Consider the following 14,638-nt stretch of genomic DNA (forward strand, 5'->3'; position numbering starts at 1 on the left):
AGCTGTGCTAACATAATTGCAAAAGGGTTTCATAATGATCAAATAGCCTTTTAAAATGATAAACTTGGATTCGCTAACACAAGTGACATTGGAACACAGGAGTGATGGTTGCTGATAATGGGCCTCTGTATGCCTATGTAGCTATTCCATTAAAAATCAGCCCTTTCCAACTACAATAGTCATTTAGAACATTAGTGACTACACTGTATTTCTGATCAATTTGATGCTATTTTAATGGACCAAAAAAATTGTGTTCTTTCAAAAACAAGGACATTTCTAAGTGACCCCAAACTTTTGAACGGTAGTGTGTGTGTGTGTGATATACCCCCCCCCCCCCCCTTAAAAGAGTTAGATGCACTATTGTAAAGTGGTTGTTCCACTGGATATCATAAGGTGAATGCACCAATTTGTAAGTCGCTCTGGATAAGAGCGTCTGCTAAATGACTTAAATGTAAATGTAAATGTAATGTAAATGATATATAAAAATAATGCCTTCACGGTTGAGAGTGATAGATCAACTGCAACTTCTTAGACCAGCTGTGGAGAAGACAGTCACAATGTACTCTAAGGAACAAAGTATTCATTATTATATGCCCAAAATAAAAAAATAAAAAAATCAAGCAAGGCTAATCAAAATGCCACACATTTATTTGCAGATATTTTTGGCAAAAAACACCAGATCAAACTGGTACAAAAACAGTAACAAATGGCTCTTACAAAAAAAATTGTATGTGATGTATGTACGTAAATGTATGTATGCATGTAAAATGTATGTAAAATTGTATGTACGCTGTTGGCTGGGCTCCCTGCCTGTGCCATTAAACCCCTACAACTCATCCAGAACGCCGCAGCCCGTCTGGTGTTCAACCTTCCCAAGTTCTCTCCCGTCACCCCGCTCCTCCGCTCTCTCCACTGGCTTCCAGTTGAAGCTCGCATCCGCTACAAGACCATGGTGCTTGCCTACGGAGCTGTGAGGGGAACGGCACCTCCGTACCTTCAGGCTCTGATCAGGCCCTACACCCAAACAAGGGCACTGCGTTCATCCACCTCTGGCCTGCTCGCCTCCCTACCTCTGAGGAAGTACAGTTCCCGCTCAGCCCAGTCAAAACTGTTCGCTGCTCTGGCACCCCAATGGTGGAACAGACTCCCTCACGACGCCAGGTCAGCGGAGTCAATCACCACCTTCCGGAGACACCTGAAACCCCACCTCTTTAAGGAATACCTAGGATAGGATAAAGTAATCCTTCTAACCCCCCCCTTAAAAGATTTAGATGCACTATTGTAAAGTGGTTGTTCCACTGGATATCATAAGGTGAATGCACCAATTTGTAAGTCGCTCTGGATAAGAGAGTCTGCTAAATGACTTAAATGTAAATGTAAGATATGGGGCATTTATTTTCAACTGTCATGATGACAAAACTAAATTAAAACACAAAAACGAAATCCTTCATTCTGTACATAGGTCAAACTAATCAAAAATAAATAAATAACTTATGAACTATGGAAATAGTAACCAAGGTACAGTATGTACAGGTATCTCCTCAAATTGGAGTGTGCTTCAGAACTCAAAGGACCATTGGTTCCGCTGGGTCAAATGTGTAGTCATCTGAACATGTACAAAGGTATTTCTGGACAGATAGATACATTTGGTCTCTGTGGCACTAGTTGAAATCTTTGGTTGTTAAGGTTGAGTCAGAGGCAAAATTAAGTCTTTGGGACAAAAAGAGTCTAGTTCTTCGGGTGTTTAGTCCATTTAGTTCTCAGAGCTTGCTCTCCTCCTCCTCCATGCCTCTGTTCAGTCCAGGGATGAACTTGAGGAGGTGTCGGCGGAAGCTCTTCTGTTTGGGTTTCCTCTGTAGCGAGCTGAACCCTCCCGATTGTGCTTTCTCCCCTGGTGCTGATGAAGAGTTATTGTTGGAAGCCCTCAGGTAGCTGCGTGTGCTGGAGCTGCGGGTCAGGTGGGTCTTGGCTGAGGTGAAGAGCTCACTGGCGGGGCGGATCAGTCTCTGCTTACCCTGTGGAGGCTTCTCCTGTTCTGGTTTCTTTTTTTCTTTCTCTGTGCTGCTAGTGAGGTCACCATTGGCATCGTTGAGGTGGTCACCCTGCCTCTGGTACAGACAGGTCTGGTAGAATGGGTCCTCCTCCATGGTGGCACTCAGGTGGCTGGCGCTGCTGCTGGTGCTGCCGGTGCAGCGGAGGGCACGCAGGGCGGCCGGGCTCGGGGTACCCAGACTACCGTACACCCCTGCAGACTCCAGGGACTCATAGATAGCAGCATCACTCATCACTATGCCTAGAGGACACAGGGAAAGAGTGTTACAATGGACATCACTGGTTTAGCATACATCTTAAATTTACTTTAAATTAATTTAACTGAGATCATATTACCTCGACTAACCCGTGCCCCCGCACAGACTCTGTAAGTGTACCCCCTGTATATAGTCTCGCTATTGTTATTTTACTGCTGCTCTTTAATTACTTGTTCCTTTTATTTCTTATTCATATTTTTTAAACCACATTGTTGGTTAGGGGCTTGTAAGTAAGCATTTCACTGTAAGGTCTACACCTGTTGTATTTGGCGCATGTGACTAATAAAATGTGATTTGATATACATCAACATAAATTAATGACTTACCATGAACCAGCCTCTGCTCTTGTGTCATCAAAGATCTGTATTCATCCCATTTCTCATGTAGGGTTTGCTGATGAAAGAAAATGCATAAAAATTGGAAAAGGTGATAATTTGTGTGATTTCAATTTGTAGCCCTGATGAAGGCGCTTGGGGACATCATCTTGAGGAAAGCCACTTATCTTCACACATTAAAAGTGTCCTTTTTACCAGCCAAGTGTAAAGTAAGAATATAACTATGTGTCTACTCTCATTCACGATGTTCACACAGCATTATGTAAGCTCATTGCAGCCGCTAGTCATGAAACAGGTGGGAGAAGAGGGAAAAACAGGTGGTAAAGGGATTAGTCTGGTGAGAGTACTGCACTTTCTGTCTGCTGGCTACAGGCTTTTCACTACACTGTCAGTCTGATCCCAGTGACACACTTGCCTGGTCCCAGATCTGTTTGTGCTGTATACTCAACTCCTATAGTTGTTGTCACACACCCCACTGGATAACCATTTCTGTTAAAGCAAGCAACACCGCAGGTTTGCTACAGAGGGGAATAGGAAGAGATGTTCACCTTTAGATACTGAAGCCTGGTCTCCAGTTCTGCTTTTCGAATGGAGTCGCTGTACACTGTTTCCAGCCTAAGGAAAGACACAGCAATGTTGTTAATTCAGACACAGGAAGGCCAGAGAGCCACAAAAAAAGGAGAGTAAGGATTCACAGCATACTCTGGACCCAATTAAGAACAGAAAGGAACTTCAGAAGTAGCTGTGAAAAAGGCTCTTATATAGGAGACCCTAACATGCTAGTCTAGGCTCAACAGTTTGCAAGTAGGGGAGAAAGCTTCAGAAGGTATCACGTTTCAAGACACCCACTCGAAATTGGCAACTGGTGTACCTCTAGGGGGTTTCTTGTTTTTACTGGGCTGAAACAAGCTCTCTCTGTTAATAGTTCAGTAGGCCTATATGTTTACTAGAGGCAAGAATAATTAGATGAAGTCTATAATAAGACAAGAGGCTGGGCTTTTTGTGTGGTTAACTTCACTCTTATAGAGTTGACTTCTGAGTTTATAAATGAGGCCCAATTCGAATAGGACTTTCATCTTTTACAAGCAGACAAAGAGAGCAAGAGTATGGTTCCAATTTAACACTGAGAAAGTTAATTCTGCATATTAAAAAAGGGTAATGACTTGCTTCTAGGCAACTATGGTGTGCAAAAAAATTGTTTATAGTACATCCATGGCACATTGATTGTATGGTAGCTATTTAAAGGAGTTCAGAGGTGTTGGGTTAAATGCGGAAGAGACATTTCAGTTGAATGCATTCAGTTGTACAACTGACTAGGTATCCACCTTTCCCTTTAGATAGGCCAGCTGCAAAGTCAAAATTGGCTATATTATAAAAATGAATGGTCTTGATTTAGGGTTAGGCATTAAGGTTAGCAGTGTGGTTAAGCTTAGGTTTAAAAATCAGATTTTATGACTGTGGCTATTCCAGCTAGTGACCACTGCAGAGCTGGCTCCAGAACAAGATTCATGACGAAAAACACAAACCTGCTTCTCAGTCGATAGATAATGACTCCATTATCAATTCTGTGTGATTTTGTACTTTGGACCGCAACATTGCCCAACCAAGAAGATCAAAGATGTATCAGTATCAAAACGACACTAAAAAGTATTCCAAAATGGTCATAGAACACAAGGAACTCTTTATAGACCGATCTGAATAAGGTCAATACAAAAAGTGGAGCAATTAAGTTGTTACCGTCGACAACCAGTCCAGTTCTCTTTCCCATTGAACTCTGATCTGCTTACCTAATGGAGTTCCCAGAGGCCCTGATTAGCTGAACAATCTCCTTGTGTAGATATCCATCCACGGTGGTCTCGTTCACACTAGCGATGGTGTCCCCTGTGCACACAAACAACATGCATGTTAACAAAAACAGACCCAGTTAATTCCAGTGTGGTTTTATCATAGCTGTGGTCTACTGAGACTGGTTTGATCCCGCTAGTGTCTGTGGTTTATGGAGCAGCTCATGTGTGATACAGACAGTTTCTAGCCTAAACCCTGGCTGTGTGGTCACGGCAGGCCACTGCTGTTGTTAACCACTTTTCCTAATTTCAAGACGGCCTGAAAAATATTATTCAAGCATGTGTGTGTTACTCTATCTGTTATTGTTAAAGTATTGCAAGTTTATTAGATTGTTTGTTATTAGTTTGATGGGTAGAGAAGTCTGTCTAGGTCTGGTTTCATTTGGCCCTGCCTCTAGTGCTCCTTCTCTCCCCGAGATGAATAATACTCTAGTATCAGGTTTAGAGAAATTAAAATGTGAGAATATACAATTTCTTCTTTCACTATTGTTTCTGTTATAATGGGCAATATATTTGTTTTTTAAAGATTGGCAAAGGCTTCTGTCAGGTATCTTTGAGAAATAATGTTTCAGACTAAAGAGGAAATAGAGAAATTGATGAAATACAAAAAGAGATAAAAATAAACATGGCCAAGTCATTGTATGCATTTGAGTTATTGTATCCGGCAAGGCGGCAACGGAGACAAGGGAGTTGACCTGATGTTTGCTGAAATAATTTCTCCCTATAGTGTTTGACTGGAAAATTAGTAGGCACATTTTTTTGTTTGTATTTGAACATCCCTAAACAGCCGACTGAAACTCATTTGTTCACGTGTTTACTTAGGCACGACTACCATCCTGGCTGGCAAACAAGAAAGGGACAGGACTGTATCAAAACACCTGTCCTTTATTCTTCCCCTGAGGTCTATTTTCAGTAAAGGCAGGTCATGCATGTGTCAAATGCACTTAAAAAACTGTTAAAAAGTCCCTAATGAACCAGGGTTTTCAGTTCCACTTACCGACTTTGAGTCCGGCTTGTTGGGCGGGGCTGTCGTCGTGAACCTTGCACACAAATGTGCACATCTCCACAGAGTTCTGGTCCTGGTGGTGCAGCCCATATGTCTGGAAAAAGGAAATGAGGAGAATGAGTTACAATTATTATTACACCTCCCACGTCAAATAATTATATATTCTTAGGAACAATTAGGTGCAAGACATGGGAGAAATTATGTTAACAATTATCAGAAACATTGCATCGTGTTCAAAATCATTGGTAATTTCCCATCATAAACGCTTAGTAATTCTCTTTACATACAGTATGCCTGAGGTCGATACCTAAAGCGCTAGGCCTTGCTACTTAACAGACAAAGGCATTTGAAACTTTGAAGACAGTTCATGGTACAGGGAAGCCTAGGGCACCTCTTCCAAATTCTTTTGGAATATTTGTAGTCTGAATTTGAAGGCCTGACTGGTGAGGACTGTCAGACAAACCCAGTTCTACACAATAGATTAGATAACATTGGCTGACAACGAAGCAGCAAGACAGACAACCTTGAACAGAGACTCAAACGGAAGAGGGATAACATCAGTTTATATGCAAAAAAGAAGCCCCATTTGCGTGGTTAATCAAAATGAATACAGCCCTCTATCATAGTCCATCGGAAAAAGGATGTTAAAAGCAGTCTCTTCATGAGCAAGGACCTTTATCAACAAATTTGGTTAGAACAAATCAGACAAATTCTCTTATGGTTTACCAGTGACATTAAAAACCATTTCCTGTCCTCATACTGCAGAGAGATAAAAAGGTAAACCAGCACTATTGGGACCAAAACTGACAAGCAAACATTTTCCACACTATCACAATTTTGTTGACAATCTTCCTTAGATTGATTCACATGACAGTTTCTGTCTTGGAGGCAAATATGACAAACAACCACAGCCAGACTTCCCCTTAAGTTGTCTTGTCAAGTGAATCACATTCCACTGCTGTCTGACGGAGAGTTATCCTGAGGTGACGTTTAAACTCAGAGCTTTCACGGACTTGCTTGTCAGTTGAGACATTAGCTGACAGTGACAAAATTGTGACAATTCCACAGCCAGTAAATCATGTCAAATGCCATCTACTCGGGTGTACAACCAGCCATCTAGAAACATATGTGAAATAATGTGAGCATTCTCCCATCCTTCCCAGACCCAGGGGCCTTCTACAGAAACCAAACATGCAAATGACCCAAGAGATGCAAATCCCAATCCAACTAGACATTTACATAGTTGATACTGACATTATCCCCACAGCACTCAAAGCTAAAGGAATGGCAGAACTGGTGACTGCCTGGTGAAGTCCAGCGACATGATGGAAAAAGCACAGGATCCTAAAGCCATCCAGCTCTCCTGTCTCTGGGCTCTGACCACACTTCCTAAGGAACAGGGCCAAGCAGGAAAGGAGGGACCTCCATCCCAACACTAAATATAAGCAGTACTATGGAAATGATCATTTTCATGGCCCTTACATTGGCCGGCATCCTCTCTTTAGAGATAAGGCTGCCTGACAACAAGTGGTGCATTGTGAAGAAGCTCTGCGGGGACAGAGAGGAGGGAGCTCTGACAGATAAAGAAGGCAGAAATCTGACTGTTTACAGTGTCATCAAGGGATCGGAATATAGTAGACTGTCTGACACGACATGCAGCAGTGAGAAGATTTTACAAAATCACGCCGATTCAAAAAAGGACCCAAAAGAAAAAAGCGGGGGAAAAACGCCCTCTCATATCAAGTCCCGAGTGGTGCAGTGGTCTAAGGCACTGCATCTCAGTGGTAGAGGCATCCCTACAGACACACTGGTTCGAATCAAGGCTGTATCACAACCAGACGTGACTGGGAGTCTCATAGGGCGGCGCACAATTGGCCCAGCGTCGTCCGGGTTTGGCCGGTGTAGGCCGTCATTGTAAATAAGAATGTGTTCTTAACTGACTTGCCTAGTTAAATAAAGGTTAAATAAAAATAAATAAAAAGTCATGGGATATATCAGAGCCTTATACTGCGAGTATGAGGCTCACGGATACATTTCTCCCTGTATTTGACAGATATGATGGTGACCTTTGATGCTTTCAACACATGCACACTCCACTAAATCTTCTTTGATTTATGGAGTGAAATCATCCACATGGTTGGAGAGAACAAATCTCATCAGCGTTAATGAACATGAGAGAGAAGGAAAATCCTGTTAAATGACGCTCAGAAATCCCCCGTACCATACTACCTCCCACGTCAATTATCCTCTTACCTGAATCTCAAAGCCAAACGTCTCCTCGTCCTTCTTCTCCAGGATAACTTCTCTAAAAACACAAAATAAAAATGTGGCTATGATTAAATTAGTTTGATATTCATTTTAATTTACTTACAGTATTGAGCCACGAGTCAATTGTGACTGGCGACATCACCACCTGGTGCACATCAGTGCATTCAGAAAGTATTCATACCGTTTGACTTATTCCACATTTTGTGTTACAACCTGAATTCAAAATGAATTACATATTTTATCATCATCTACACACAATGATAAAGTTAAATCTGAGTGAATACTTTGTAGAAGCACCTTTTGCAGCAATTACAGTTGAGTCTTTCTGGGCAAGTCTCTAAGCGCATTCCACACCTGGAATGTGCAACATTTACACATTATTCTTTCCAAAATTCTTCAAACTCCATTAAATGAGTTATTGATCATTGCTAAACTACCATTTTCAGGTCTTGCCAGAGATTTAAGTCAAAACTAACTTGGCCACTCAAGAAACTTTACTGTCTTCTTGGTCAGCAACTCCAGTGTATATTTGGCCTTGTGTTTCAGGTTATTGTCCTGCTGAAAGGTGAATTCATCTCCCAGTGTTAGAAAGCAGACTGAACCAGGTTTCCCTGTAGGATTTTGCCTTTCCTTAGCTCCATACCGTTTATTTTTTATCCTGAAAAACTTCCCAGTCCATATCGATTACAAACATACCCATAACATGATGCAGCTACGACTAGGCTTGAAAATATGGACAGAGTTACTCAGTAATGTGTTATGTTTGGGGCAAATCCAATACAACACTTTTTTTATTAATTGCAGTATTACTTTAGTGCCGTGTTGCAAACAGGATGCACGTTTTGGAATATTTTTATTCTCTAAAAGCTTTTTCTTTCTTTGCATATATATATATATATATATATATATAATATTTTACCTTAACATAATACATAAATAAAATCTATTTAGTCTCAAATAAATAATGAAACATGTTCAATTTGGTTTAAATAATGCAAAAGCAGTGTTGGGAAAAAAAAGTAAAAGTGCAATATGTGCCATGTAAAAAAGCGTACGTTTAAGTTCCTTGCTCAGAACATATGAAAGCTGGTGGTTCCTTTTAACATGAGTCGTCAATATTCCCAGTTAAGAAGTTATAGCTTGTAGTTATTATAGGTATTCTAGGACTATTTCTCTCTATACCATTTGTATTTCATTTACCTTTGACTATTGGATGTTCTTATAGGCACTATATATACAAGTCTAATCTCGGGAGTTGATAGGCTTGAAGTCATAAACAACGCTGTGTTTCAAGCATTGCGAAGAGCTGCTGGCAAACGCAGGAAAGTGCTGTTTGAATGAATGCTTACGAGCCTGCTGCTGCCTACCACCGCTCAGTCAGACTGCTCTATCAAATCATAGACTTAATTATAATATAATAAACACACAGAAATACGAGCCGTAGGTCATTACTATGGTCAAATCCGGAAACTATCATTTCGAAAACAAAGCGTTTATTCTTTCAGTGAAATACGGAACCGTTCCGTATTTTATCTAACGGGTGGCATCCCTAAGTCTAAATATTGCTGTTACATTGCACAACCTTCATCATCATCATCATCACACGTTTGGCGAAGTAGGCTGTGATTCGATGATAAATTAACAGGCACCGCATTGATTATATGCAACGCAGGACAAGCTAGTTAAACTAGTAATATCATCAACCATGTGTAGTTAACTAGTGATTATGTTAAGATTCATTGTTTTTTTATAAGATAAGTTTAATGCTAGCTAGCAACTTACCTTGGCTCCTTGCTGCACTCACGTAACAGGCAGTCAGCCTGCCCCGCAGTCTCCTCGTGGAGTGCAATGTAATTGGCCATCGTCATCTAAAAATGCTGATTACCGATTGTTATGAAAACTTGAAATCGGACCCAAATAAAATCGCCCTTGCCGATTAACGGTCAACGTCTAGTTACTATTGTGGAGTAACTACAATGTTGTTGATCCATCCTCAGCTCCAATTACAGCGATTAAACTCTGTTTTAAAGTCACCATTGGCCTCATGGTGAAATCCCTGAGCGGTTTCCTTCCTTTCCGGAAACTGAGTTAGGAAGGACGCCTGTATCTTTGTAGTGACTGGGTGTATTGATACCCCATCCAAAGTGTAATTAATAACTTCACCATGCTCAAAGGGATATTCAATGTCTGCTTCTTCATCTACCAATAGGTGCCCTTCTTTGCAAGGCATTGAAAAACATCCCTGGATTTTGTGGTTGAAACTGTGCTTGTAATTCACTGCTTGACTGAGGGACCTTACAGATAATTGTACGTGTGGGATACAGAGATGAGGTAGTCATTCAAAAATCATGTTAAACACTATTATTGCACACAGAGTGAGTCCATGCAACTTATTATATGACTTGTTAAGCACATTTTTACTCTTGAACTTATTTTAGGCTTGCCATAACAAAGGAGTTGAATACTTATTGACTCAAGACATTTCAGCTTGTCATTTTTAATGAATGTTGAACATCGAAAATGTTATACGATGAAATAGTATCTATGGAGAGCACTCCATTGCACTCTGGCTATCGCCAGATAATACCTTTCCGGGATATCTACTCTAGAATAGTTTTCTCTGCAAAAACGGCATGGATGATGGACATCATGATACCTAGCTGTGTAATACACTCAGTTAAACTGAACTCTAAAATGGGAAATGTTTTAAGCAAAAACAAACCAGTATTGAAATAGTGAAAAGGTTGTTTTCATTTAGGCAGGGATGATAAAATCTTAAAGTTAACAAATCTAAATTGCATTACAAACCATCCAAAGTATACTACTATTAAAATAACTCATCCTGGTACAGTAACAGGACATAGATCTAAATTACATGACAAGATACTTCTGTTGCCCAAAACGTGACAAGCACTCTTTTGTTTCTAAAAACCTCTTTGCGTATTGAAAGGTCACATGTCCAAAGGTCTAACTGGGCAGTGGTCTGCAGTGTCCCCTCTACATCAAAACAGCATCTATAAATTACATAAAAATGCATAATATATTAGAATGTCAAATAGTAGGATCCGTAGATAACCGTCCAGTCCCTCAGAATCCCCCCAGAGCTGAATCACGTTCTGTGCATGCGATTCTCACAGACAAATTATTGTCAATCGTAAATGATCATTATACAAGTTTTACCGGTGAAATGACCATGCAGCATCTGCATGCCAACTATTGATCTCAATCAGTTTCATGGGAATACACATTTAGAGCTTGAGTTATACAGTGTTGTTTCAAGTATCCTTATGAGTTATGTACAGTGAAAGAATTTTAGAGCAGATGTTAACAAACTGTAGCATACCTGTGTTTAGTTTAAATTAAAAAAGCATATTTTTCCTAGTGGCGCATGCTGTTGAGTTTGGCCACAAGAAAAGAAAATGCAACCATTCGCACAATCAACCTAAAATCTCTTCATAAATTAGGTGGTGTTTTGTCTTCCAATAACATTATACTATGCCATTATATTTGGTTCTGTTATGTGGAATATTATCATTATGTGATCTTGCAGACATTCAGCTTTGATCTAACTTTATTAAACAAGCAACATTTACCAGAGTAGCCTGTTCTCTGAGTAGCCAAACAAGTAGAGCAGAGACTGTGCCTAAAGTACAGACGTTTCAGACCTTTCGCTGTCGGGAAGAGGGGTCCAGAGAAGTCGCTCCATAAATAGTAATAACCGCAAATACAAAAGGTTACTGTACTGATGAATTTCTGTAACTCACTCCATTCAATTCTCCCAAAAGCTGAACCCAAAGGCCTACTCAAATTACTCTGAAAGCAGCCCACTGTAATTTTGCTAACACGCATCATTTGAGTCTGTTGTGAATGAAAGGGTTTACTAATGCTGTTCTGGCATTCTGTGTACGACATATGCTTCCCTCCACCAGTCAAGAGTGAGAAGTGACAGAAAGGCAGATGTGTCCTGTAACTGATGCCAGGGGGAGAGATGACTGTTTTGCTTACCTCCGTGGCTCGGTGGTCTGAGTCAGGGGATTCCTCTTCTGCAGCCCACCATTCTGTGACAAGAAAACATGACGGACATGAAATAACAACCAAAGACAGGTGTTTAAAGGTTCAAACAGAAATCTCACTGCACGCAAAGGGGATTTTCTTCCTACCTATGTAGGCCAGGTTTGCAGGACACACCTCAAACTCTCGCTTATGTGTCTTGTCCACCAAGTCCTCCTGAGGCATGTTGTGTGTGTTTGGTGTCTATGTTTAAGCTACTGAGCCAAAACACAGGTAAGAAACCATTACAGATAAAACCAGTATGTCTGTGTCTGTCTGCTCTCGGTGGACCCTATTTACTGTCATAAGTCACAGGAGACGTTTTGGACATCTATATTTAATTATCTACATCAGAGTCCACTGACTTGTGATGCCCAGACTGCTGATCAAACCAAACTGTGTGTCTCTCTGTTTTTTCTGATAATGATACAAAATATCTCCCTATTTCTACAGGTTACATTCAGAATGTAGACAAACAAGACATGTGTATAGATTGGAGCCTTGGGCCTCTTGCCACAATCCCTGCATTGAGGGAAACTCCAAACCAAATTGGGACTTTGGGAGACCCACCCAACCTACACTTTACCTAGTGTAAACTACAAGTATCTCTTACACTACATCACTTAGCGTATTTAGCCTACACTACAATCAATTCACCTCTGTTCTACCTCAATTATTTTAAACGTGGCCCCTATGAAAGCGCACTTTGTGTCACTGCCTCATTGGGTAGTAAAATGTAACATTTAAAAAAAATATTTACACTGCCAGAATTGTCCTGGGCCCCTCAATGACTTCATTTATTCCCAAGTACCCAGAGAGAGACCCATGGGGGTGGTAGGAGCAGAGCAGGGTCCTGCACAATGCCCTGTTGTGGTCCTAGGCTCCAGATGATGATGTACGAAGGAGGCCTCCACATAACTCTGGCTGGCCTCTTAAGACAGTACAGTAACACTACAGAACTGGGACAACCAATGCTGTTGTGTTACACACACACACACACACACACACACACACACACACACACACACACCTTTCCCATAATAACAGTTTTACCAGTCTACATCACAGTACATTCTCAGATTATGATGATGCTTGGCCATGTTAATTCACTAGTAAAGCCAGCACTGTTCCTTGTGAGGCCATGTTCTGCCACAGTACAATATGTTTGCCCGCCTATAAATACTCATTTGATGCCAAACTAATTTCTCAATGCAGAGATATTATGAAATGGTTGGATTACTCTGAATCAAGAGGGAGTCTGGAGTGTGGCACTCAAAGAGTAATGTGTGGGTGGTCCTGTGGTCAGGAAGGGGCACGCTTTAGTACGTGACAAGTGGACACCATGTGTTTTTGCTTCAGTGTGTGTCAACATTTATACGAAGTTTATATCAAAATGGGGAACAGACGCTTGGTGTGCACAACAGGGAATCCATGTCGGGCTCCGAAAAAAGGTCACAAATATTCACACTGCTGTTTCTAATTAAATTAAATGTCGTCACAGATAGGCTAATGTCTCCACTCAATGAACAACAGACATCAATGTATGTGCTCGTGTAAGAAGCCACAAGGAAATCCATATTCAAATATTGAGCGTATCCGCTGGCCTCTGTACCTTACGGGCAAGTGACACTGTATTTGGCTAACTGAAATTACGTGCTTTCATTGATGAGTCTATTATGCTAGATTACTTGATTGAAGGAGCAAGTGAAATTTACAAAGTGATAAAGTTAAACAGGATACACACCTTTCTGAAGTTCCTTGGCAACGTTCCACCAGAGTAAGCCAAAGTCTTGTAATTATATACTTCTGAATGAGTTGGTAAATCCATAGTTTTACAACTGTCTGACTTTGAGGACGGAAAGTAAATATCGTCCTGGCTCGAAAGTCTACTAGTTGGATCACTGGAGTTTACTTTTTTAAGCTTTCGTAGCGTCATATTCTTCATATTATGAGCGCTCCGATCAAGAAAGTACAAAAAGAAACCCCAAAAATCTGAGTGAAACGTCTATCGCGGCAAACAACACTGATGCTTCTGTCCGGACAGCATGCACAATTTGGCAGTGAGAGCAAGGACCCGAGAGGCGTGCCCTGTGATGCACACAACACAATTGGATGACAGTCGTATAGTGTTTTCTTTTGTTTGTCGATCGGCACTTCGTGCACGTAGGCAAAAACGAATGTGCCAATAAATTAGCATTTTTAGATAATTCTGGGATAAAATGTGGGTTCTTTCGTTTTGCTAGCCAGACCTGTGTTATTATGGTAAATGTTATTCTGCTAAATGGTTCAACTGCTTGTGAAGTGTGCAAAAAGTTTCACATGCCTGAGAAAAGCCGTTGCCTATATAGCCTTCGTTCAAGTCTAAACAATAAGCCTACATTTATGAAAGAAAATTGTCTCGGTTTAAGATAAATACAGCCTAACATAGACTACAGCTGTTTAAATTATAAAATGTTATCAGATAAGATGAACAACATTGGTCGGTGGCAGGGCTGTCATGAACTAGGCCTAGATATTTAGTAATTGCAAGAAGAGCAGTATTGGGGAGTAGTGAACTACATGTAGTTCAACTAGTAAGTAAACTACATTTAGCTTGGTGGTAGTTGAACTAAATTAAAATCTAGGTAGTGTTTTCAGTAGTTCATTATTATTATTTTTGCCATGTAGCGGTGTAACTAATTAATGGAACTACAAACTACTTTTTTTGCTAAAATAAAATATGGGTGAAGTAGAAAATGTCCTTTATTTTCCGGGATCAGACCTGCAAAATTATCACCTGAAACATAGTTGTGTTTAATAGGCTAAATTACACATTATTGTTACCAT

At 40.6% G+C, this 14,638-nt stretch overlaps 1 protein-coding gene across 1 annotated transcript; it reads right to left on the reverse strand.

Annotated features, from left to right (window-relative positions):
• Positions 1-630: 630 nt before the first annotated feature.
• Positions 631-13,903, reverse strand: LOC129829923 (general receptor for phosphoinositides 1-associated scaffold protein-like). The gene is made up of 8 exons (XM_055891940.1): positions 13,557-13,903; positions 11,768-11,820; positions 7,748-7,799; positions 5,486-5,588; positions 4,432-4,525; positions 3,193-3,259; positions 2,636-2,702; positions 631-2,293 (listed from the first exon to the last, which is right to left on the reverse strand). The coding sequence occupies exons 1-8, from the start codon at positions 13,755-13,757 to the stop codon at positions 1,761-1,763; spliced, it is 1,170 nt and encodes a 389-aa protein (XP_055747915.1). The 5' UTR covers positions 13,758-13,903; the 3' UTR covers positions 631-1,760.
• Positions 13,904-14,638: the final 735 nt, after the last annotated feature.

The sequence above is a fragment of the Salvelinus fontinalis genome, chromosome 31 (assembly GCF_029448725.1).
Source record: "Salvelinus fontinalis isolate EN_2023a chromosome 31, ASM2944872v1, whole genome shotgun sequence".
In the NCBI taxonomy this organism is placed as follows: Eukaryota; Metazoa; Chordata; class Actinopteri; order Salmoniformes; family Salmonidae; genus Salvelinus; species Salvelinus fontinalis.